The sequence below is a fragment of the Vanellus vanellus genome (genome assembly GCF_965231255.1).
Source record: "Vanellus vanellus genome assembly, contig: HAP1_SCAFFOLD_147, whole genome shotgun sequence".
NCBI classification, from domain to species: Eukaryota; Metazoa; Chordata; class Aves; order Charadriiformes; family Charadriidae; genus Vanellus; species Vanellus vanellus.
The window spans coordinates 102,994-126,817 of NW_028126926.1; the positions used below are offsets into that span (position 1 = coordinate 102,994).

A 23,824-nucleotide genomic window follows, 5' to 3' on the forward strand; every position below is an offset into this window, starting at 1 on the left:
CTCACACCACTCAAGCTGCACCATCTATTTGATGCTGTGCACTTCCCATACTGCCTCTACAGGGGCAAACACTCACAGAAATTTTCCTGCTCCAACCAGATAAAGCATTTTCATCGTGTTGTCTGTAAAGTCCAATTCCAGATTTACTGCCCTTCAGAGTTCTGTTGGTTCGGAGCATCCAGAGAGCCAGACCAAAAGCTGCGTGGTGGGTCATTATGGTCACCGCCATCACCCACAAACCTTCCACTTTGACTGCAGAGAGTGTCCCTCAGTTTACAGACCACAGAACAAAGTTGGGATGAGGCTGTTCCTTCAGACGGCTTCCCAGACAAAATGCTGTTTGAGTTGAGCCAAGTTTGTGTCAGGGACAATTCCTGGAGGCAGCCAACCAAATATTAAATGAACACAAGTTATTTGTGGATGGAATTCCGTGTGCAGGAGCAAGGACTGCCTTCAGTCTAACAGTACAGTTTCCTTATTCTTACCGTGCTTTGGGCCACACTGGCCACTGCAGCAAACAACAGATGCTATCCCCTACCTCTCTCTCTAGGGAGAGGAAGAAGAGAGAGCAAGAGACTTGTGAACTTAACAGGAAGTCAACTACTTTAATGCAATATTAATAATAAAATAAAAAAGAAATAATGACATACATACTAAACTGGATCAAGCTCCCAGGATGATAATCACGTCAACAGCAGGCCTGGGGAAAGTCCCAGGCTCAACTCTGGGACGGATGGGAACTGCATTCAGGAATGCACAGATAGGCATCAAAGTCCAACAAACAACCAGAGTCCTCCGAGGACACCAGCCACTAAAGAAAAAAAGCTGACCCTTTGATCCCTCAGCTTTTATACTGAGTGTGAGGCAGATGGGATGGATTACCCTGATGGTCAGTTTGGGGTCATCTGTCCTGGTCTCTCCTCCCGACAGGTGCGACTCCTCTATGCTCTTCTGCTCCTGACCCTCCAATGGGGCAAAGAACCAAGTCAGCTGGCCTTGGGGGTTATACCAATAAGTATGAGAAAGAGAATTCTGCAGACCATTCCTTGGCATACATTACAACTAATCAGGTTTCATTGCTCTGAACAGTGTCACCACAATATGCTGTTAATTTCAGAGAGTTCAGTTAGTTCCAAGAGGCTCAGCTGCAAAGTAAAGTTGCTGAACAGAAGAGGGGTTCTGTTTCACCTCAAACCAGCACAGGTGGGCTGTTCTTTTGGGAGGGTATAAGGAGAATAAAAGAGAAGCACTTGTGATTTCAGGGAATGACAAGAGAAGCAAAGGATGCTGTTGGCTGTCTTTACTGATGGCTCCTGTTTTACCAAATGAAACCCCAGGACCACCAGAGCTTTTCCTGTGGAGTTGCTACCCAGCCGCACAGCCCCTGCCATTGACAGCGATGGAGTCACTGCGAAGGTGCAGTAGAAGAAATGAAACAGTTTGTGATGCTGCAATGGATGGGCACATAGTTCTCAGAACAGACAGGATGGAAGGCTCAGGGGTGGGGTTCCCTCTTGTGGCTCCATCTCTGGAGAGAGATGAGCATTAGGAGGGCTTTCGAAGAAGCTGCACAGGTTATGGGGAACTCATTAGCAAAAGCTCAGAAAAACATGGCTTTGTGTTTGAAGAATTAGTGAAGACAGAGAGTCATGAGTAAAGCTTGGGCCAGCACGGGGTGGGAGTGAGGTGGGGAAGCAGGGGTGGTGGTTGAAATCTGCAGAGAAATGGGCACAGGCAGAGGAAAGTGTAGGACAGCCTGTGGTCAGGATGCCCCTGCTCCCCCAACAGAACTGAAATCCTTGTCCTTTCCACTATGGCTGTGGACTCTTCCACTGGAGCCCCTGAGAGCACTCCAGTTCCTCACATACACACTGCTTTGCTGCCTCCTCCCCCACCCTCCAGACAGCCCGAGACGTTTCCTACATAAACCCCCTCATCTCACTGCTCCAAGGAAGAGCCCTGAGCATCCCTTGAAGGAAGGAGTCCCCATTGCCAGGGTGTGGGGGTCAGCGCTTGAATATCCTGCTTGATGAGACACGGCAAGGGCTTTCACAGACACTTTCACATTTCATTTCCAACTGGAAGCAGTGCCTCTGGCTTTCTGCTTCAGGGACAGTCAGGGATGGCCCTCAGTGGGGACCGCTGACGCCCTCAGAACCTTGGAGGCTGACTTGCACTGCTCTAGAGACCACTTCAATCCACCCTCAGTACCTGCAGTTCAGGAACTGGGCACCAGAGGGCTCATTAACATGCAAAATGCCATAACGAGCAATGGCTCTGGGCATAATTTTCTTATTATACAATTCTGCTGTAGTTAATTAAAGGGATTTCAGAAGAGGAAAGGTTTCAATAGTAAACAACAAGAAGAAAGGATTTATTTTTCTTTCTGTTTCTTTATTTGTCTGCTTCATTCATGTGTCTGTCTTCATTGATATCAGCAATTTCCAAATGACACTGAAACTGGACCTCTCCAAACGGAGTCTGACTGAGTAGGGCAGTCAAGACCCTGTATGTCAGACACTCTGTGGGCAGCCTTTGTCCCCACCTCCAACCCCGCCTTTCTCTCATCAGCCACCTGGGACTTACAGCACCTTTCCTCAAATCTGAGCTTTCTCTGCTACACTCTGGAGTTGCAGGTTTCAGCCCTTTGGCACCAGTTTCCACCTGTTTCACTTGGGGAATGAACTGCACCCACACACAGAATTTTCTTTGTAGCCCAAAAACAAGCCCAAAGGAAGGCATGGTTGAATAGAAAAATACAATATACAAAATGCAAAATACACTCCTCTGCTGTACATTAAGTCCACCTTACCTCCGCTGAAGTCCACTCTCCACAGTGGATAGCCTTAGACCAAAGGAAAACACATTTTTGTGCCAAACTGGGATCCCACGAACACCAAAGCACTCCCTGCCCTGGACTCGGTTCACATGGGCTCACAGCGAGTCACACGCTAAGGTCACGAGCTCCCTCCATTCACAGAGGGAAGCAAAGAGACAAAGTGAACGGCGTGCTCTTTTGAAGGGGTCTGGGTTACGGGAACATCTCCAAGCAGACTCTGCAACATCCGCACCCACTCCTTGCCCATCCTCCTCCAGCGATGGACAGCTTGGGTGCAATTGTCCAGGCTTCCTTTTCTCCCGGAGGGAGAGAAATCAGTTGTCTCAGCTGAGATGCTTTGGCCTACCTTGACTGTCCACCAGCTCCAGCTCCACAACTACCACTTGTAAAAAGTCCCTCTCCAGCTTTCCTTTAGGCCCCCTTCAGCTACTCGGTCTGCTATAAGGTCTCCCGGAGTCTTCTCCAGGCTCAACAACCCCAACTCTCTCAGCCTGTCCTCACAGCAGAGGTGTTCCACCCCTCTGATCACCTTCGTGGCCTCCTCTTTTCCCACTCCAACAGATCCATGTCCTCCTTATGCTGGGGCCCAGCAGCTGGATGAAGCACTGCGGGGTCTCCCCAGAGAGAGTAGAGAGGCAGAACCACCTCCCTCGCCCTGCTCACCATGCTGCTGGTGATGCAGCCCATGATGCGGTTGGCTTTTTGGGCTGCCAGCACACATTGCAAGCTCATCTTGAGCTTCTCATCCACCAGCACCTCCAAGTCTTTTTCTCAGGGCTGCTCTCAAGCCATTCTTCACCCAGCCTGGATTTGTTCACAGGATTGCCCTGACCCACATGCAGGACCTTGCCCTTGGCATAGTAGAACTTCACGAGGTTTGCACAGGCCCACCTCTCAAGCCTGTCCGGGTCCCTCTGGATGGCATCCCTCCCCTCCAGAATGTCGACCGCTCCACACAGCTTGGTGCCATTGGCAAACTTGCTGAGGGTGCACTCCATCACAACATCCATGTCACCAACAATGATGTTAAACAGCACCAGACCCAGTATGGACCTCTGAGGAACACCACTCGTCACTGCCCACCATTTGGACATGGAGACCTTGACCACAACTCTAATTTTCTTTCCAGTGGCTGCTGTGTTTCAGATTTGGTAGGAAAAGAATGTCAGTAATGCATATTGTTTTAGTTGTTGCCAGGTGTTGTTCATATTTTTCAAGGACTTTTCTTTCAGCTTTCCGTAGAAGCTCAAAGGGGCCGAGAGAGAATGATGGAATGGGCAATGAAATATTCCATTCCACAGAGGTCATGCTCAGTATTTGGATGGGTTTAACCAGGGGGCGGGTACGTGCAAACGCTGCTCGGGAAGGCACCAATTCACTGAGTGGTGACAGTGACTTGTATTGTCATTAGTAGCAGTAGTAATATTGTTGTTGCTGTTGTTGTTTTCCTTTTCTGTTATTGTTCTATTAAACTCTCTTTACCTCAACGCATGACTTTGGGTTTGGTTTTTTTTTTGTTTGCTTATTTGTTTTATTTCCCTTTCCACTCTTTTTCACCCTCTTCTCCCTTTCCTCCTGGGGGAAGGGGGAGAACTGCACCAGTGGGTGCATGGTCCTAGCTGCTGGCTGGGGTTAAACCACGACACCTGTGCTGAGGCCTCCAGAGCTGGACGCAGCACTCCATGTGGGGTCCCACGAGAGCAGAATAGAGGGGCAGAACCACCTCCCTTTCCCTGCTGGCCATGCTTCTTTTGATGGAACCCAGGACACGGCTGGATTTCTGGGCTGTGAGTGCACATTGTCGGCTCATGTCCAGCTTTTCATTGCCCCATACCCCCGGGTCCTCCTCAGCGGGGCTGCTCTCAATCCCTTCATCCCCCCGACCTATACTGATATGGGAGGTTGCCCCAACCCATGTGCAGGACCCCGCACTTGGCCTTGTTGAACTTCATGAGGTTCAAATGGGCCCACTTCTCCATCTTATCCAGGTCCCTCTGGATGCCATCCCATCCCTCAGGCATGTCAACAGCACCACTCAACTTGGTGACTGCATCTTGGGTGATTTCTCACTTTGTGGGGCTCCATTCCGTGCCCACCCCAGGCAAATGCTGCTTGTGGAGAGCCCAGGGGATCTCCAGGAAACTCCATTTCCCCCTTGAGAATAAAGTTGTCTGTCACGGCTTGTATGTGACAACCTTGGCTGTTGTGACCAGCCATTGCTTCCACTGTCACTACAGGCTGACGAGTGAGTCCTAAATCCAATCCTCGAGCTCTAAAAGAACCCAAAAGCAACAGTCCTTTTGGGGATGCCATTGCTCAGGCCTTCTCCTGAGACCAGCTTTAGAAGAAAGGACCAGTGTTTCTGCATAGCACAAAGCAGATCCCATTTTGTTATAGGGATGCTGTGAGAGTTTCAGTCCTGACCTGGTGTTAGACACTGTTACAGAGGCACCAGTGGAGAGATAGTGGGTTAATGCCTCTTTTGAAGTGGAAGGCATCGAAACCTTTCTGCAGGAAAAGTCTAAAAAAAAAAGTAAGAATGAAAATAAGAATGAAGAGAAGAAAGAGAGCTCAGGACTGGCGTAGAACATCCTATGAGTCATCTGTGGAGAGAGATGGTAATTTTATTGCTGCTTAGAAGGTGACCATGAAATCAGTTTCTGAATGGAATCTTTGAGCTCCTGGTTCCTCATGCTGTAGAGGAGGGGGTTCACTGCTGGAGTCACCACCGAGTACAGAAATGACACCACCAGGTCCAGAGATGGGGAGGAGATGGTGGGGGGCTTCAGGTGGGCAAACACTCCAGTGCTGATAAAGAGGGAGACCACAGCCAGGTGAGGGAGGCACGTGGAAAAGGCTTTGTGCCGTCCCTGCTCAGAGGGGATCCTCAGCACCGCCCTGAAGATCTGCACATAGGACACCACAATGAAAACAAAACACCCCAATGCTAAACAGGAACTAACCACAAGAAGCCCAACTTCCCTGAGGTAGGAGTGTGAGCAGGAGAGCCTGAGGATGTGGGGGATTTCACAGAAGAACTGATTGAGAGCATTGCCCTGGCAGAGGGGCAGTGAAAATGTATTGGCCGTGTGCAGGAGAGAACTGAGGAACCCACTCCCCCAGGCAGCTGCTGCCATGCGGACACAAGCTCTGCTGCCCAGGAGGGTCCCGTAGTGCAGGGGATGGCAGATGGCAACGTAGCGGTCATAGGCCATGACTGTGAGAAGAGAAAACTCTGCTCCGAGCAAGAAGAAAAGCAGAAATACCTGTGCAGCACATCCTGCGTAGGAGATAGCCCTGATGTCCCAGAGGGAATTGGCCATAGCTTTGGGAACAGTGGTGGAGATGGAGCCCAGATCAAGAACAGAGAGGTTGAGGAGGAAAAAGTACATGGGGGTGTGGAGGCAGTGGTCGCAGGCGATGGTGGTGATGATGAGGCCGTTTCCCAGGAGGGCAGCCAGGTAGATGCCCAGGAAGAGCCAGAAGGTCAAGAGCTGCAGCTCCTGTGTGTCTGCGAATGCCAGGAGGAGGAAGTGGGTGATGGAGCTGCCATTGGGCATTTTCTTCTTCTGGGCACAGGGACCTTTTCAAAATGTAAAGACAGTGACAAGTTAGGGTAGAATTCATAGAATCATAGAATGGTTTAGGTTGCAAGGGACCTTGAAGATCACTGAGTTGCAACCCCCTTGCCATGGGCAGGGACACCTCCAACCACACCAGGTTGCTCAAAGCTCCATCCAGCCTGGCCTTGAACACCTCCAGGGTTGGAGCTTCCGCAACTTCTTTGGGACACCTATTCCAGTGCCTTAACACCATAAAAGTGAAAAATTTCTTCCTAATATAAATCTACCTTCTTCCAGTTGAAAGCCATTCCCCCTCAGCCTATGTCTACATGCCCTTGTAAAATGTCCTTCCCCAGCTCTCCTGTAGCCCCTTTAGTTACTGGAGGGCCACAATAAGTTCTCCCTGGTGCCTTCTCTTCTCCAGGCTGAGAAACTCTAACTCTCCCAGCCTGTCCTAATCGGAGAGGGCCTCCAGCCCTCTGATCATCTTTGTGGCCATCCTCTGGACCCACTCCAACAGGCCCATGTCCTTCTTTTGTTTGGGGCTCCAGAGCTGGAATTCTCTGAGTATAATCTATTCAATTTCTCATAAAACACCCCCAAACCACTTTTACCTTTCCAGGAAGACCTTTTGTGATCTGAGATTGGTGCTGTCTGAGGGTGCCCCAGAGAACAGGAGGTTCTGCTGTTGGCTCTGCAGGACTCAGACCCGCCCTACAGCAAAAGGAAAATAGGAACTTGGGGTGATCTCAGATTAAATCCACTTTTGATAGCAAAGAGCTGTTCAGCATTGTGGCTTCCAATGCACCTGGCTGCAGAGCAGAGCTGTGGGGATGTTGTTGTGTTCGTACTGTTTTAGTTGCCCCAACACACCTTAGGAGTGTTTTTAAGACAGAAATTCTGCTGCACTTTGTGGGTCCTGAGACACAAACGGGCTGTCATTGCAGGGGGTTGACTAGGTGACCCGTAAAGGCCCCTTCCAACCACACCATTCTAGGAGTCTACAATTCTGTGGCACTGGCGAGAGCAGAGGAATGTGCCTTCTAAGTGCATCTCTCTAAAGCCCTCAGCCCCTCTAATCGTACCTGAGGAAGACCTCAGCTCTGCCCTCCCAGCCATGGACACAGAGGGCTCATTACAGCTGCCCACAGACAGCTGCCCAGCAGCGTTTCCATGGCTTTAGCACCACGATGTCTTCTCTGTGGGACTGCTAGATAACACAGAGATGCCGTGGGAGAACTGTGTCCTTCTGGAGGGCAGCCTGCAGCCCAGCAGGACCCCTCAAACAAAGAATCACTTATCTTAAATTTGCTTATCCTGAAGGCACGATCAGGTCATTCCAGCCGCATACACTGTGATTCCCAGAGCGCCAAAGGCAGACAGGATGCAAGTTGGCTGCTTTTCCTCCATGGACATACGTGCACGAAAGTACGTGCAGTGTTGGTGTCTCAGCTGCGCTTCAATCCTTAGCCCCCCCCACCAGGGAGTGTAACAGTAAGAACAAGGGCAGACGGGAGAAGAGGGAATGCCAAAGTACCTCTGCCAGGGCAGGCAGGTGAGGGAGACACAGTCGGACACTTGAGCATATCTCCTCTGTGGTGGTCAGGTTGCTGGAAAGGCAACTCATGACCAAACCCGCATGACACGAAGGGCAGAGGCTCTGCTGTGTGAGCGAGGGGACCAGGGGTTGCTCCAGGGAAGGCATCTGCACTGTCGGGGAGGGCAGGGAGATGCCTGTATCCCCCTTCCCACAGCATTTCTGGGAGCCCGCCTCTCTTCCTCCCTGCCCATGACTCTCTTACCTGGAGCTTGTCTTGGCCAGGACCTGTTTCTCTCTCCCCATATCTCCTCCCTCTTCATGCTCACAGACCCCATTCCGCCTGCTGCGTGCACAGCTCTGCCCTGCAGACCCCTCCTGGCATCAGGGCACTGCCCAGGGACATCTTCGTGTGCAGGGGTTAATGAGAACCTCAGACAAGTCCTATCAACAAATGGGGTCTCAGAGCCTTGTGCACGGTGGAGAAATCCATTCCCATCTCTCCCTGCCCATCCAGCCGACCAAGAGGAGAAAACTCACAGCACAGACTTGTTCCCCTGCAGGTGAATAGTTCCTTGACATTGTTTTTCAAAAGAACCCTCTGCAAATGTCCTTGGGGTGATCTGGAGCTGGGAGCAGTCCTCAAACCTGCAGTTCCCTTGCAAAAGCAGAAGTAATCTGCCTCACTGGCGGTCACTCCTTCCACCCACAGCTTCTCCCCACAGTGCCGTGGGAGCTCCCCGGGCAGGCTGAGAGCATACCCTAGCAGGCGGCAGAGCCCCTGCCCCGGCACACAGCCCCCGGGGTGCAGGGACCCTGCTGGCAAGGACAGCTCTGCCCACCCCTGCCTGCACACCCAGTGTCACCTCCTGCAGACGTACCCAGGAGCAGGCAGCCATCGTGCCCTGTGCCTCTGCTGGTGGGGCAGGGAAGCCCTGCTCTGGAGCACGTCCTTCTCCTTTGCCCCAACCATGGAAGGTGCCAGCTGTAGATGGTGCCAGGAGCTGCAGCTGCACTGCCCCGCAGCCAGAGACTTACTGTGCCGAGGGCTGTGGAGATGCCTCCCCTGGTGAACACTCTGCTCTGCCCTCGCTGCCTGCAGGCAGTGCCCTCAGCCCTGCTGCGCTGTGCAGAGGAGCTGCTTCTGGGCAGAGCTGTCTCTCTGCAGTGCTGCCCGCTTGCCAGGAGCTCCCTCCATCCCAGCAGCCCGGCCCAGCTCAGCAGCAGAGGACCAGCCCACGGTGGCACTCTCTCTGTCCCCTCTGGGCTCCCTGGAGGTGTCCCTGGGGCTCCAGGGGAACCCGCTGGAAAACAGCCTGATGCAATCCCTGATGTTCCCTCCCTCAGCTGGGCAGAGACACTTACTTCCAGCTGTGTCCTTTCTCCCAGCAGAAGAAGAGCTGGCCATGAGTACCCCCTCTTCTTGTCCCATCAATAGCACACACAGGGCTTTGCACACCAGGATTCCTTATGGCAAGTCACCGCTTGCCTGGTGCCACAGCTGGGGGGCTTCAGCCCAAACGTGCAGCAATGATCTCAGCCAGGGGCACAGAAAGGACGAGCTGGAGCCGTTCCTGTGGTAGACAGAGCTGTGACATGGTGGCAGAGCTCATTCCAGCTGGTCTTCAAGGACAGCCTCCTCCAAGCTCTGCTATAGTCCAGAGCACAATTCAATCTAACCCCGAAAGGCAATTCAAGGGCACCAGAATGAGTGTTTACTCCTTCAGGAACAGTTCAAGGAGAAACAAAGCCACTGCGTGGCCACTGCTGAGTTTCATAAGAACTGGTGCTGATAGATCTGAAATACCCCATGTCCTTTTTGCCTCAGTCTGCCCCAGCAAGGTCTCCCAGGCCTCGGGCTCAAGGATGGAACCTGCAGGAGAACCACCAGCAACGACTGGGGTCAAGTCCTCGAGCAAACACAATCCTTACCAGTCTATGGACAGGAGGGGCGGAAGCTGAGGGAGCTGAGGGGGCAGCCAGTGTCACAGTGGTCACTCTGTGATTTGGAAGATCACAGAGACTGGGGGTATTGTCTGCTCACTGGCAGCGCCCAAAAAGTGCATGCCCCAAAGGATTAGCAGGAGAGCTGAAGGCTGTGCCCCAGAGCATGTCCACTCAGGGCCTTTTTCTGTGTGTTTGAAACAGAAGGTGACGGGTTTTACCCAAAGCAGATCGCACCTGGCCATCCTCTTTGCTTTCTGTGCTGAAAGGACAGGATTGCTGGGCAGAGAGAGCGGTAACTTTTACTGGGAAGTCAGAAGGGCATTCAGCATCACCCCCACCTTGTTTCTAACTGAGGACAGTAGAATCTGCATGGGTAGATAAGCAGGTGGGTAAAAAAACAGCTGAACTGCTGGGCTTGGAGGCACGTGGTTCCTGCATGGTACTGTGCCTGGAGGTATCTCACCAGTAGGGTTCTGCAGGGGTCGATATCGTAATATGCCCTGTTTGAAATGTTTATAATGACCTGGAGGACATAAGAGTGAAAACTGAGTAGGAGGGTGGTGCTGCACCGCAGCGGGACCCTCCCAGAGGATCTTTGATCTCCATGTTTGGAGGTTTTCAGGTTTCAGCTCCACAGTCACAGCTGACCAGAGTCTGAGGTTGGCGATTTCCCACCCTTTGGTGGGAGGCTGGACCAGAGACCCCAACAGACCCTTTCCCTACAGCCCTTCCCTGAGCCTGGATGTGAGGGTGGCTACAGCAGATGCTCATGGGACAATTCAGGGTGGAACTGTCCTGTGATCAGTGGGTCTCTACTTCGACCTTTAGTTCCAAGCAGGGCTAGTTCTGAGGTCAAGCAGGTTGCTCAAGACACAGCAGCGTCCCTGTGCAGACTCTGCACACGAGAGCCCAACATCGAAGCCACCATTACAGACACGAGGACAAGGCATTTGACCAGCTCGTTAAACCCAGAAATCAGTATGCCATGCCTCCTGAGATTCCCACAAGCACCTAAGATTTTGTCCAGGGAAGTGGGGAAGTGTGATTCCTCTTTCAGTGTCCTGCCTGTCTCCGGCCCCATGTGGTACTTTAGGATGTGAAGAGAATCAAACCCAACCTTTGGACTAGATTAGTTTCATTTTCCATGCTGGAATGCGGGGCAGATGAAGGCAGCTCTGAGCTCTCTGCTGCACAGCTCGGACTTCCGAGAATGGAAACGCAGGTAATCTTCTGGTGTGATCACCGATTTGCCTGCCTTTGTGCCCTTTCACTAACCTGGGATCTATCCGTTGGCCTGAGAAACTACTCCCCTATTCCACCTCCCTCTCTTCATAAAAGGAGGGAACAAAGATATGGAGCATGGATGACTTAAGGACACTATTGTAATCTTTACATTATAGGAGAGAGAAAAGATAGTACAACTAATTCCAAACTATCCTTCAGATGCATTCTGATTCTTCCTTCTTTCCAAAGCTCAGCCACCTTAGATCTTGAAAGGACTGCCTCAAATCTCTGCAACGAAAATCCCACAAGCCTTCTCTCAGAGAAGTCCTTTTAGCACAGGACACCTCTGCCCGTCACTTCTGCCCTATGCCCAAACTCTGTTTTGCAGTTGGGCGAAGTCAAGGTGTCAAGGTACTCCCTTGCAACATCTTCCCTACAAAAGTTGTCTTCTCTTCATGCTGATCCCACTTGCATGGCCTCATGTTATGTACAGCTCCATCCTCCTCTTGCAGAGCTCCACTGGGTGACCAGTTTTCCGTTTCTTTCCTGCCCATTCACCTTCACAACCTTTTTGTATTTTATGCGTACCAAATATTATCTGAAGCAACACATTTATTGCCCCCAGCTTCACCCATTTCAAACTGCAGGCTGAGCTATTTCTCCTCTTTGAGCAGACATTGTGCAAAGCTGCTCCAGGTATGGAAACTCACTTAAATGCAGCACATTAATTGGGGCTCAATCAAATATAAAAAACGTATCCTGAGCTAGTTTTTCAGAGGCAGTTTCAAAGTGGCAAAGCAGATTCAAAGTTTCTGAAGGAACTGGGGGTTTTTAACCTGGAGAAAAGGACGCTGAGGGGAGACCTTATTGCTCTCTACAACTACCTGAAAGGAGGTTGTAGCCAGGTGGGGCTTGGTCTCTTCTACCAAGTAACAAACGATATGACAAGAGGAATTGGGCTTGAGTTGCACTGGGGGAGATTTAGATTAGACATTAGGAAAAAACGTCTTGACTGAGAGGGTTATCAAGCATCGGACCAGGCTACCCGGGAAGGGGTTGAGTCACCATCCCTGGAGGTATTGAAAAGACATGTTGGGATGGTGCTGAGGGACATGGTTTAGTGGTGGACTTGGTTAACAGTTGGACTCGATGATCCTAAAGGTCCCTTCCAACCTAAACGATTCCATGATTTTATGATTCTATGATTCCATGATTCTATGATTCCATGATTATATGATTCCATGATTCTATTCTACATAAATTCTGAGAGCCAAGTTACAAAGAAAGGCAAAAATAGGTGAAGCTGTATTTTCTAGACTCACTAATTCTCTGTCAGTAAAGAGAAGGTCCCACAGCCTGTGGCACGTTTTCATTAGTTGTCCCTATGGGAAGTTTTGTTTCTTGGGTCTCTTGGCTCGAGCCTGCTGCGTTCCTATTTCCAGCAAGGGCAAAAGTTCCCGTTCAGGTATCAAACTTTTGCCCATCCTGCCCGGAGAGCCAGGACAGTTGTGTCACACAACATTCAGTGTCAGAGTGAAGATGGAAAAGAAGTGTGAATTGAAATGATTTGTCCTCCAATGGAAACTCAAATCCTGAGCTGGCTGGACCACATTGGCTGCAGTTAGACATAAGTTACCTGAGACAAATGTGAGTTCAGACCTGGTTGGCAGAGTTTCTCACAGCCCTCACTGAGGAGAGCAGGGTGTTGCGAGAGGGGAGCACATATCTGTTCCTCAAATCCCAAGGTAGTGCCCAAACCATCTTTCCCTTGGCCTCTGGCATCTCATGCCTTGAGATGCAAGAAATGCTGGGCCTTCTGTCAGTAATCCTCCAACAATCCTTCAGGCGGTTGTGTGAGTTCCCTATCAGTATCTAAAAAAAGTAACACCCTCCCCCAAAACTAAACAAACAAAAGCCCCACCAATCACAAAAGAACAATCCAAAGTCACCCACAAACATTAATCTGCCTAAATCTAAATGCAGCAGTTTGCATCTTGGACAGCCGCTCTGGGCAGTGCCAGTGAAATCAGTATTTGCAGCGTGAGCCGTGATACCCCATCCTCAAGAACAAATCCAACGCAGTTCAGAGGAAGGGTGGTCTTTCAAAAGTCACTGTGTGTGTCCCCAGGTGGCATGGACACTGCTGATTCCCCACTCCAGAGCGGCAGAGGCTGGAGCCCCTTTGCAGGATGGGCTTCTTGCCAGGAAGCCACAGCTATGGGGGTATTTCACCTGGTTCTTACTGTCCCTTAGCTCAGCATCCATTTCCGTGTATTTCACTCTTTTCTATGTCTACTCTTTCTACATGTCGGAATGACAGAAAAGCAAACATTTCCTAAAAGTTTGTCATAATGTCCTTGCTATAGACAACCCTGCCCATCAACCCTAGAGGCAGCCAAGAACATTGCCATGAGCACCAAGAAGATCCAAGAAGCTCAAGGCCTCTTCTGAAGGGCAGCAAATTCTTGCAACCAACTGTGATTTGAGCCTGGAAGTGGGAAGGAATTTTCGTCTGTGCTTGGAGGTGGAATAAGTGTGTTGTGGCAGTATGTCAGGGCCGAAGGCCCTTGCGCAAATCAGGGATGATGGAGACATTTCCATCTTGTGTGCATGCCTCAGGGCAGGAAATGGGGCATGCCCGCTGCTGGGGGTGTCTTTACTCAGTCATGCCTCAGGAGCTGACCTTGCTCTCTTGTGCAAGAAAGAAGAAAATAGGAGGACTGAGTTTGCCATACCTCAGTCAGCCAGTGGGAAACAAAAAAGTAATGACATTGGGAGAGGAGGGTTGGAGAGGGGGAGGCAGATTAGGAGAAGGAAAGAGGGGGAAAAGTGATGATTGCTGTGTTCAAACATTGGGAAGCCAAGACCCAGCTTGTTTGCCTGTCTTCTGAAGATGGATCTTGGTTTTTCTTTTCGGAGGGGGTGAACCTGTCAGACTAGCTTTCACAGTTGTCCTCTGCTAGGAAGCCCAGAGAACACGAGGGCTGGCATGCATCTACTGGAATTTAGACATGTCCACTAGCGGGGCTTGATTCAGCTGCCCACTTCTCACTGCCAATAGAGAGGTGCCCTGAGGAGTCCCAGGCATGCAAGAATGGCAGCCCTCAGCTTGGCTGGGTAACGGAAGAGGAAACAGCATGTTTAGCGTAAGTTTTCTCCCACTCCTGGGCAGGTGTGGCATTTCACAGCTCCCACCTGCAGGATCACAATCGTGTTTACTTTAAAGAAAGAAGCAAGCCAGGAAAGATTTGACACTCTTCAACACCAGACCTGTATTTCTTTAAGACACAAATTCCCCTCTCCCACTTCTCATTCCACAACCAGTCCACAGATTCTGCACTTCTAAAGATGGACCTGGGACACAAAATATGCACTTACAAATTGTCCATGCTTGGTCAAAGGAGACCCACAACCTGTGTCTTCCTGGTGGATCTCAACTAGTATGAGCTCTCGAGGCAGGCCACAGTTTTTCTGAGTGCATTTCCTAGAGCCCCCTTGACCTCTCTGTTCCGCAGGCTGTAGAGGAGAGGATTGACCATGGGCGTGAGGATGGTGTAGAAAAAGGAGAGCACTTGATTGAGCTGCCTCAGTGAGGCTGTCCTGGGTATCATATAGACAACGACGAGGGTGCCATAGAAAACAGTGACCACCATGAGGTGAGAGGAGCAGGTGGAGAAGGCCTTCTGCCTCCCCATGGTGGTCGGGATCCTCAGGATCGCAGCTATGATGCAGATGTAGGATACCAAAGTGACTACAAACGGGACGACTACATCCAGAAAACAGATTATGAAAGTCACCAGTCTAAGCACGGTGGTGTCACTGCAGGCGAGCTCTGGCAACGGGGCAAAATCACAGAAGAAGTGATCAATTGCATTGGGACCACAGAAGTGTAACTTGGAAAATTGTCCAGTGACTATGGTAGACATCAGTAATCCTGCTAGCCAGGACCCAGCCGCCAGCTGGAGACAGAGCTTCCAGTTCATGAGGCTTGCATAGAGTAGGGGTTGACATACGGCCAAGTACCGATCATAGGACATGGTGGCCAGCAGGTAGCACTCAGCACCTGCAAAACAGCCAAAGAAAAAGAACTGCGTCATGCAGCCTTGAGCAGAAATGGTTCTGTCCCTGATTAGGAAGCTGGCCAGCAGCCTGGGCAGGATAGTGGAGGTATAGCAGATTTCTACACTGGATAAATTCCCCAGGAAGAAGTACATGGGAGTGTGAAGATGCTGATGTGCCACCACCAGCACAACAACGAGGATGTTGCCAAACATGGTCACCATGTAGATCATGAGAGAGAGGATGAAGAGAGGCACCTGAAGCTTGGGGACATTACTCAATCCCAGCAGGAGGAACACCACTGGTGAGGTCTGGTTGTCCCATTCTTTTTCTCCATGAGGTGCTGTAGGACTTTCTTTTCCCCATGAGGCAGGAAGGGAACCTGGGGAAGGGCACGCGTTTCTGTGTTTTTTGTGAAAATGAACTGGGAAGAAGTCACTGCCAGAGACAACATGGAGGTTTTCCCCCATTTGACTGAATTCCGACTTGGTTTAGGGGCACTATTCCTGGCGAAAGGGCAAGAAAAGGTTCTTTGAGAGGGCCAAACTGCTCTTCTTTGAAGAATCTCCTCTGATTAGAGAGGTGAGTTGCCGCATCGAGGTGCCTATTTCTGTGGAATGAAAGAGAATGTTCATTTGGTCACATTAGATTGTGATGCGTGAAGTTATTGCCAGGACTACCCAGCATAGGTTTAGCCAAATCCTGCTTTCAAGCAACAGAAAGATGGGACAGGGAGGAAAACTCCATCATGCAAAAAAGCCTTTAGGGGAACGCATCGTGCCATAGACAGCTTCTTTCCACTGAGGAAGAATGGACACCGAAGAGGGCTAGAGGTCTCAACTCCCTGAAACATTTGCTTTCTGATGACGCAATTCTGTCCCTGGACAGTCCATCTCTTTCCACTGACCAAGAGTGGCCAGGACTTACTAGCTTGGTAGCTGAAGGCACTGCAAAGGGTCTGTTAGACAGGACACTCACAAGCAGATATGAACTTGGGAGAGAAGGGTGGGAAAAACGGGATTCCAGAGAAGAGGTACCTGAGGTTCTAAGCCAAATGAGGAAAAGCGATGTTGCACAAGGAGGAGGCAAAAAGGACAGGGGTGACGATCATTTGCTGGACATCTCTTCCTCCTCACCTTACATTTCTGGCTGCATTTGGGCTGCCTCCCTGCAGCAGCGCAGCACCTGGACCTCAGCATTGCCACCTGAGTGCTCAGGGCTCCCTGTTCAGCACTGCAATGAAGACACAAGAGTTTCCTGGGGGTGAGTGGGGGCTGAGGCGGTGCAGGATCCTCATGAAGCACAGGTTTCCAGTAAATGCCTGATACGCACCTGGTTGCCTGCCCAGGCTGAAAGAGAAAGCCCACACCACCTCTCTGGGCTTCCATAACACTCGGGTCAGACAAAACACTGTCCCTGATGATGCTCTGCCTCAAACTTCACACATTTGACAGAGAGTTGGAGATGGCCAAGGCAGGCACCTGGAGAGCCCAGAGAGTTCCTGGCACAGAGGAGCCCTTTGACTCAGTGATTCAGCACACCTACACTGGGATGCATTGTTCCAGAAGGTGCTTCCATGGGGAGGGTACCCCAGAGTCGGTGCTCTCAGTAAATCACACCCCATGCAGATGGCTGAGAGACAGCTGTGAGAGAGCTGAGGCATTGAGGTGAAGCCCTAAGACACAAGCAAGATGGAGAAAGAGACAGAGAGAGAATAAGAGTTGAGACATTAAAGGACGTGTGTTGGCACGCTGGCCCCATACGCTCCTCTCCAACCTCTTCATGTCCACGGAGGTGTCCGAGTGCCCATCAGCTGATGCCCCGCAGCTCTGTCTCTGCACTGACAACCATGCTGCCTGTATCTGTTCAGTGGCATCAAGGACTCAGGGAGGGTATCCAGAGGAAAGAGTGAGCTGGAATAAGAAGACATGCAGGACAGGGCTGTACCAAGACACATGGCCCCACTTCCTAGTGGCCGCTGTGCAAAGAGCCATTGGCACATTAATGACACCCACCTCAGCAAGCCCAGCACCTACCTGTAGTCCCCAGCAGGATGTCACAGCCCTTCCTCTGAGGGGAATGGAGCATGAAAGGCAAGGTCGGGGGGCTATCTCCTGCCTCTTCCCCATTCCACCCTCCCCTTTCCAATTCTGCCTGCAGACCCTGACCCATGGCTTAGTCGCTGCTCTGTCCTTGCACTCACCTGTCACCATCTCCTTCTGAGAGTCTTCAGCAGCACTTGAATATCCCCTTCTCTGCAGTGCCTCCTGGGTTTATAGAAGAGGCTCCTGAAGGTTCCTGCTGCAGCTCAACTCTCTGTGTCACAGCAAGTGAGCCCTGTGCAAGTGAAGCCCCGGGGGGATGAAAGCCCTGAGCTGCCCTCCCTTGGACCTCTGTGCTCTTCGGAGGCGGGGAAACAAGCCGGGGAATGAGCTGTGATCTCTTCCAGCTCACGGAGCAGAACTATAAGGAGATGCTCCTCACAGCTTCTCCTTCTAGACTCCATGAATGGTCGGTGGGGAAGAAGGAGTGATTTACTCCAAGCTGAGGAGACTGGGAACGTGGGACAGGATAAGCCCCCCACAGGGGTGCCAGGCTCTGCCCATTAAGGAGAGGGGAAACCCAAACCTTCCCCAGAGGCCATGACCTTTATTTGCTGTTCAATATATTCATTGATGATCTGGATGAAGGGATAGAGTGTACCATCAGCAAGTTTGCTGATGACACTAAACCGGGAGGAGTGGCTGACACGCCAGAAGGCTGTGCTGCTTTACAGCGTGACCTGGACAGGCTGGAGAGTTGGGCAGGGAGGAACCTAATGAAATTCAACAAGGGTAAATGTAGGGTACTGCATCTGGGGAGGAATAACCCCACGCATCAGTACAGGTTGGGGGCTGACCTCCTGGAGAGCAGCTGTGTGGAAAGGGACCTGGGAGTCCTGGTGGACAACAGAATGACCATGAGCCAGCAATGTGCCCTGGCAGCCAAGAGGGCCAATGGCATCCTGGGGTGCATCAAGCAGAGTGTGGCCAGCAGGTCGAGGGAGGTCGTCCTCCCCCTCTACTCTGCCCTGGTGAGGCCGCATCCGGTGTACTGCGTCCAGTTCTGGGCTCCCCAGTTCAAGAAGGACAGGGAACTGCTGGAGAGGGTCCAGCAAAGGGCTACGAAGATGATTAGGGGATTAGAACATCTTTCATATGAGGAAAGGCTGAGGAACTTGGGTTTCTTTAGTCTAGAGAAAAGAAGACTGAGAGGGGATCTTATTAATGCTTTCAAATACTTAAAGGGAGGATGCCAGAGGGATGGGAGGAGTCTTTTGTCAGTGGTGCCCATTGATAGAACAAGGGGTAATGGGCACAAGCTTGAACATAGGAAGTTCCATCTTAACATGAGGAGGAACTTCTTCACTTTGAGGGTAGTGGAGCACTGGAACAGGCTGCCCAGAGAGGTGGTGCAGTCTCCCACTCTGGAGACGTTGAAAACCCGCCTGGACGCTGTCCTGTGCAACCTGTTGTATGTGACCCTGCTCTGGCAGGGGGGGTTGGACTAGATGATCTCCATAAGTCCCTTCCAACCCTAACTATTCTGTGATTCTGTGATTCTGTGGTGGGGGCTAAAGTGAGCTCAGCTGCTGATCTAGAGTGACAGTTAGGACTCCACCCTCCTAGAGGAATGGTGCACAGGGTTCTGCTTGGCTCCAGCTTTAGGTTAAGGGAGCTGACTTAGGTTAAGCTCTGCTGACTTGCTCCTCATGACAGGTGGACCCCTCAGGTCTCTCCTCTGAGTGCAAAGGGAGAGAAGGACCCTGAGACATCATTTAGGGTAGCAACTGCACAGAGCATTGTCTCCAGTGGAGTCAGACTTGGTGGTCAGGGCTGTGTCCCAGTAGGGTCTTGAAAACTTCAAAGAGTAGACATTCCATAGCCTGCCTGGACTACTTGTTCCAATGTCTGTCTGTCTGATGTTCTTCCTGTTCCAGGTCAGAATCTCCCCTTTCAGGTTATAGAATCATAGACTCCTAGGATGGTTAGAGTTGGAAGGGACCTTAAAAATCATCTTGTTCCAACCCCCTGCCATAGGTACCTTCCACCAGTCCAGGTTGCTCAAAGCCCCATCCAGCCTGGCCTTGAACACTTCACAGGATGGAACAGCCACAGCTTCTCTGGGCAACCTGTGCCAGTGTCTCACCACCCTCAGAGCGAAGAATTTCTTTTCCCATATCCAATCTAAATCTCCCCTTTTCCAGTTTGAAGCCATTCCCCCTCGTCCTATCACTACATGCCCTTGTAAAAAGTCCCTCTCCAGCTTTCTTGTAGGTCCCCTTTAAGTACTGGAAGGCCACTGTAAGGTCTCCCTGGAGCCTTCTCTTCTGCAGACTGAAGAACCCCAACTCTCTCAGCCTCTCTTCATAAGAGAGGTCTCCATCCACCTGCATCATAAGAATGGAATCATGTAGTTACCAAGGCTAATGGTTTCTTCAAAAGCAGAGTCCTTTTGTAACTGTAAGGTTGTAGCCGTTCCTGGTGGGGGTCTCTGCAGATCCATCTCTGATCACACATGAAGCCTTGGTCCAGATGTTCCCCAGCTGTTGGTGGCTTTCGATGTGTGTGAGGCCAGAGCGGGGGGATGAGGGGCCCATGAGCAGCCCTCCCTCGGCAGATCCCACCACCTTTCAGGCACACTAGCTGAAGGGGGGTTTAGCAGGTGGGTGGGACAAGACAATCTCCAGAGACCCCCTCCAAAACCCTACCGGTGTGATCCTGGGATTCTGTGAGTGATCTGGTTTGAGCCAGTGCACCTGAAGGAATTTTTTCCTGGATGATATTTACGTTCACTCTTGGCTCTAGTTAAGGTCTGACCCACGCTTTAACTCCAGGTGAGCTTTTCTGTCAAAAACAAGAGCATTTTTCCTTTCCCACTTGGGTTCTGATAGTGACTCCCAGAAACCCTGGCCACCTTTTTCCTCCACAAGACAGCTTGCTTCCAGACACCGCTCCCCTGACTGAAGAGAGCTGAGGTTCCTCACTGGTGCCTACCTCAGGCTGGTGGCAGCTGAAGAAGTGTGTCCTGATCAACCTGTGCAGGTACAGTCTGGAGAGTCAGGCCCGGCAAGGAGTCAGAGCCCATTTTGCCAAGTTGTACCATGCTGTTCCTCCAGGAGTTCCTCAGCTCTTGCAACGTTGAGGTCTATGGTCAGCAGGGCCCTGTGAGCCTTGTGCAGAGGGCAGGAGAGAGCCAGTCAGCCTTCTCCAGCCCATGAGTCTCTCTAGGAGAAGACCCAGGTCTGCCTTAGGCACTGGTTCTATCCAGCTCCTGGAACCTGGTCATGGTCTCCTCATTGCCTGCACCCAGGCATTGGAGTCCTACAGGCCCTGCTCCAGTTGCTGGAAGACAGACCTCGTATCCTCCTCACCGGTGATTCCAGCTTGAAGTTCACTGCCATTCACACATGCCCACTAAGAACAGAGGATGCGCCCGCACAGAAGGTAGTTGGAAATTGGCTCCAATGAGAACACGGGACACAGGCTACTGCAGGGCTCCATCAGAGAAGCCTGCTGACTAGAAACCTGTTTCCACTCACACGGTCCCTTTTTCCCCCTTTGCTCTGTTTTCCTATTTTGTTGCCAAACCACTTTCCTGCTGGTTCTGTTTTCCTTTACACTCAAAAGGAGTTTTCCAGGGCTACACACAACAGGGACTTATCCGAGAGTGCCGATTTCAGGATGTATATAGCAATACACGGATTATGGTGCTGTAGGCATCCTAGTCAAGGGAAGGCTTAAAGGGAAATTGCAAGGAGACTTTTGCAATGGCTGCGTGGGTCTGTAGAAGAGATGCTTCTGAAATGATCATAGAATCATAGAGTGATTGAGGTTGGAAAAAGCCTTTAAGTTCATCGAGTCCAACTGTTAACCTAACACTGCCAAGTCCAGCAGTTAATTTTGAAGGTGACTCATTTTGGCTCATTTTGGAGCTGGTTAATTTTGAAGGGGGTGACTCAACTCAATCCTTTGGTTCCATGTCAATCCCCTCTCTCAGACCAGTGTCTCCTCTTGTCGATGTAGATGATGAGTTGGGAGGGTCCCTGGACCACCCAGGGGATTAATGACTGAAGAGCTCTGGCTGCACACTTGCACAGGCTTGATGCCCAGCTACACCACCATGAGAAATGTAACAGAATTCATACAGCTTTTGCCAGAAATATCAGTTCCTAGCTGGCAGTCCAGAATACCCATGCAAGCCAGCAAGGCTGGAGAGGCATTTCCTGAGTCTGAAGACAAGTGGGCTGGATCAGTATTTGTTTCATGCCACTGGGTAAAAACACAGAGAAAAGCAGAATCCTTACGGAGGGCAGTTCTGGTCTCCCATTTCAAGAAGGAAGAGGAAGCCCAAGAAAAGGGAAGGAAGGGTCAAAACCACAACATGGTATTAGTTACCCTTGTCATGCATTCAACTGACTGGATACTCAAAATGGATCCTCACAACCATACCACATCTTTCCTGAAGACCTTTCCAGTCATTCCAGAGTGGAAAGTCCTCCTTTTCACACCGCTGCTGGTGTTTTATCTGCTCACTGTCACGGGGAATGCAGTCACCATTGCCATCATTTGACTCTGCCGCTAGTACCACACCCCCATGGATCCCTTCCTCAGCATCTTGTCCTTCTTGGCCATTTGGTTCACTTTGGTCATTCCCCTAACATGTTTGGCAGTCTCTGTGGCTGCTTACAAGTCACAGACCTTCTCCTCTGTCTTCCTGGGCCCAGCTGAGTTTAACCTATGTGCTGGGATGTGTTTCCTTTGCTGCAGTGCCATTTGCAACCCCTCATACTACTCTGTCCTTACGAACTCCTGGTTGTGCTCCATGCTCATCTTTAGCTGCTGGGGAATGACAACTCTATCCATGCTCAGCCCACCAACTTGTATGCCATCGGACCCTCTGTGCCCAGTGTAGAGACTGCTTCTTCTGCGGCATTGTCCCTTTGCCGGGAGCAGCCCGCGTGGGCACCAGCTACTATGAAACATTAGCGTTGCTCTCTCCTCTTATTTTCAGATAATTTAGGTGTCACCCAACAGAGTAAGAACACACAACTCTTTGGGTGTTTGAACTGACCCAGAAAATGGAAACTGGGACTGTGACCTCTGTTGCACTGACTCACTATGCTCATCCTGCTGTAGGTGACTGAGCCTGAGCCTCATACAGCCAGTGGTTTAACCTCAGAAAGTTTTGCAGGCAAAGCCAGTGCAGAAATTCCCCTGTGCCAGACTAGAGGCAAAGAACAAGCCGGGCGATTGGGTTCTAAGACAAGCCTGAGCCCTAAGCTCAAATGTCCATGCAAGCATGGGGCACCGCCCTATACTGAACTTCCCATTTTACTCCTTGGGTGAGTGCTACCCATTCTGCCCTGGGACAGAGCCTGCGGGGACAACACAGGCTGTGGAGAAGCTTTGCATCCCTGCTTCAAACCCACCATCTCTTTCCGTCCCTCTCCTCCCCTTGCATTTTGAATCATCCTAACTTTGGGGGTCATCTGCTCTGCTTCTTTCTATGTCTAAAAGCAAGTGCAAAGATGAAGGGGAAAACATCAGTCTTCATTGCATGTATTTTTTCTTGTGCTTCTTTCTGTTAGATGTGTATTTTGATGTAAAAAAAAAACAACAGTAAGTTAATGAGTCAGAGATTTGAGACTTGAATAATGAGTTTCATGTACTTTGTTGCAGGTGCCTATGAGAACTTGCTTCCCCAAGGCTCCCTCTACAGTCAATGGAGACATGAGAAAATGCTAGAGACTGGGTCCTCCCAACCCATAACTGGCATGCCAAAGAAAGATTACAAATCTCTTCCAGACACTCTTCTCTTGCCCTGCATTTAGGTCAGGATATTTGGTAGTAATAGCAATGAGCCGCTGTTTGGAAACCACTGCATTTCGGCCCAGACGAATGTCAGAGGAGACCGTGTGACAGAGTGTGTGGAACCATGGTAAATTTCAATCATTATTTAGAATACTGAAGAAGACAAGTTCTATGTGGTCCCTATTCCACCCCCTCCCCCTTTCCTGAAGAAACAGAGAGCCAGAATCTGTGGAAGAGAGCAGGGGATTACAAAAGAGGTGCTTGATATTACTTGGTTTGAAATCAACAAATCCTCAGGGATTCCTAGCCCAAAAAGGCAAGTACTGAAAAGTACAAAAAAGAGCTTTCAACATACACATTTGATTTGATTTGATTTGATTTGATTTGATTTGATTTGATTTGATTTGATGGTTTAGCATTTGTGCAATAGAAGAGATGAGTTTGGCACATAGGTATGACAGATGTTTGCAATAGGTCTGAGCGAATTTGGAATTTCCCAGGAATGGGCTGAAATGGCTAAAAGCCTCTTTAAAATCTTCTGTTCTGCAGAAAGAACCCTTTGTGAGTGTTTGAAAAAGGTAGAAAGAAGACGACAAATACTCTGGGGACTCTAACTGAAATGTAAAACATAAAAGCCAGGGTGTGAGAAATGCTTGGAGGACTATCTCTGTGTTCTATAGGAAGACTGCAGGAAAGAAAAGGCGTAGAAGAGGAAGGACAGACCTTGTCATCCAGACCATGAAATTATCACACTTGGCTTTGTGCTGTGTTCCTGTCTTGGCAGGATGAACTGAAATTCAGC

General features: G+C 50.5%; 2 protein-coding genes across 2 annotated transcripts; both read right to left on the bottom strand.

Annotated features, from left to right (window-relative positions):
• Nucleotides 1–5,463: 5,463 nt before the first annotated feature.
• On the bottom strand, nucleotides 5,464–6,399 carry LOC309685619 (olfactory receptor 14C36-like; the record flags this gene model as incomplete). Its single annotated transcript, XM_082501357.1, has 1 exon — nucleotides 5,464–6,399. The coding sequence occupies one exon, from the start codon at nucleotides 6,397–6,399 to the stop codon at nucleotides 5,464–5,466; it is 936 nt and encodes a 311-aa protein (XP_082357483.1).
• Nucleotides 6,400–14,547: 8,148 nt separating this feature from the next.
• On the bottom strand, nucleotides 14,548–17,341 carry LOC309685620 (olfactory receptor 8A1-like; the record flags this gene model as incomplete). Its single annotated transcript, XM_082501358.1, has 2 exons — nucleotides 14,548–15,551; nucleotides 17,338–17,341. 2 exons carry the CDS (start codon nucleotides 17,339–17,341, stop codon nucleotides 14,548–14,550), a joined length of 1,008 nt encoding a protein of 335 aa, XP_082357484.1.
• Nucleotides 17,342–23,824: the final 6,483 nt, after the last annotated feature.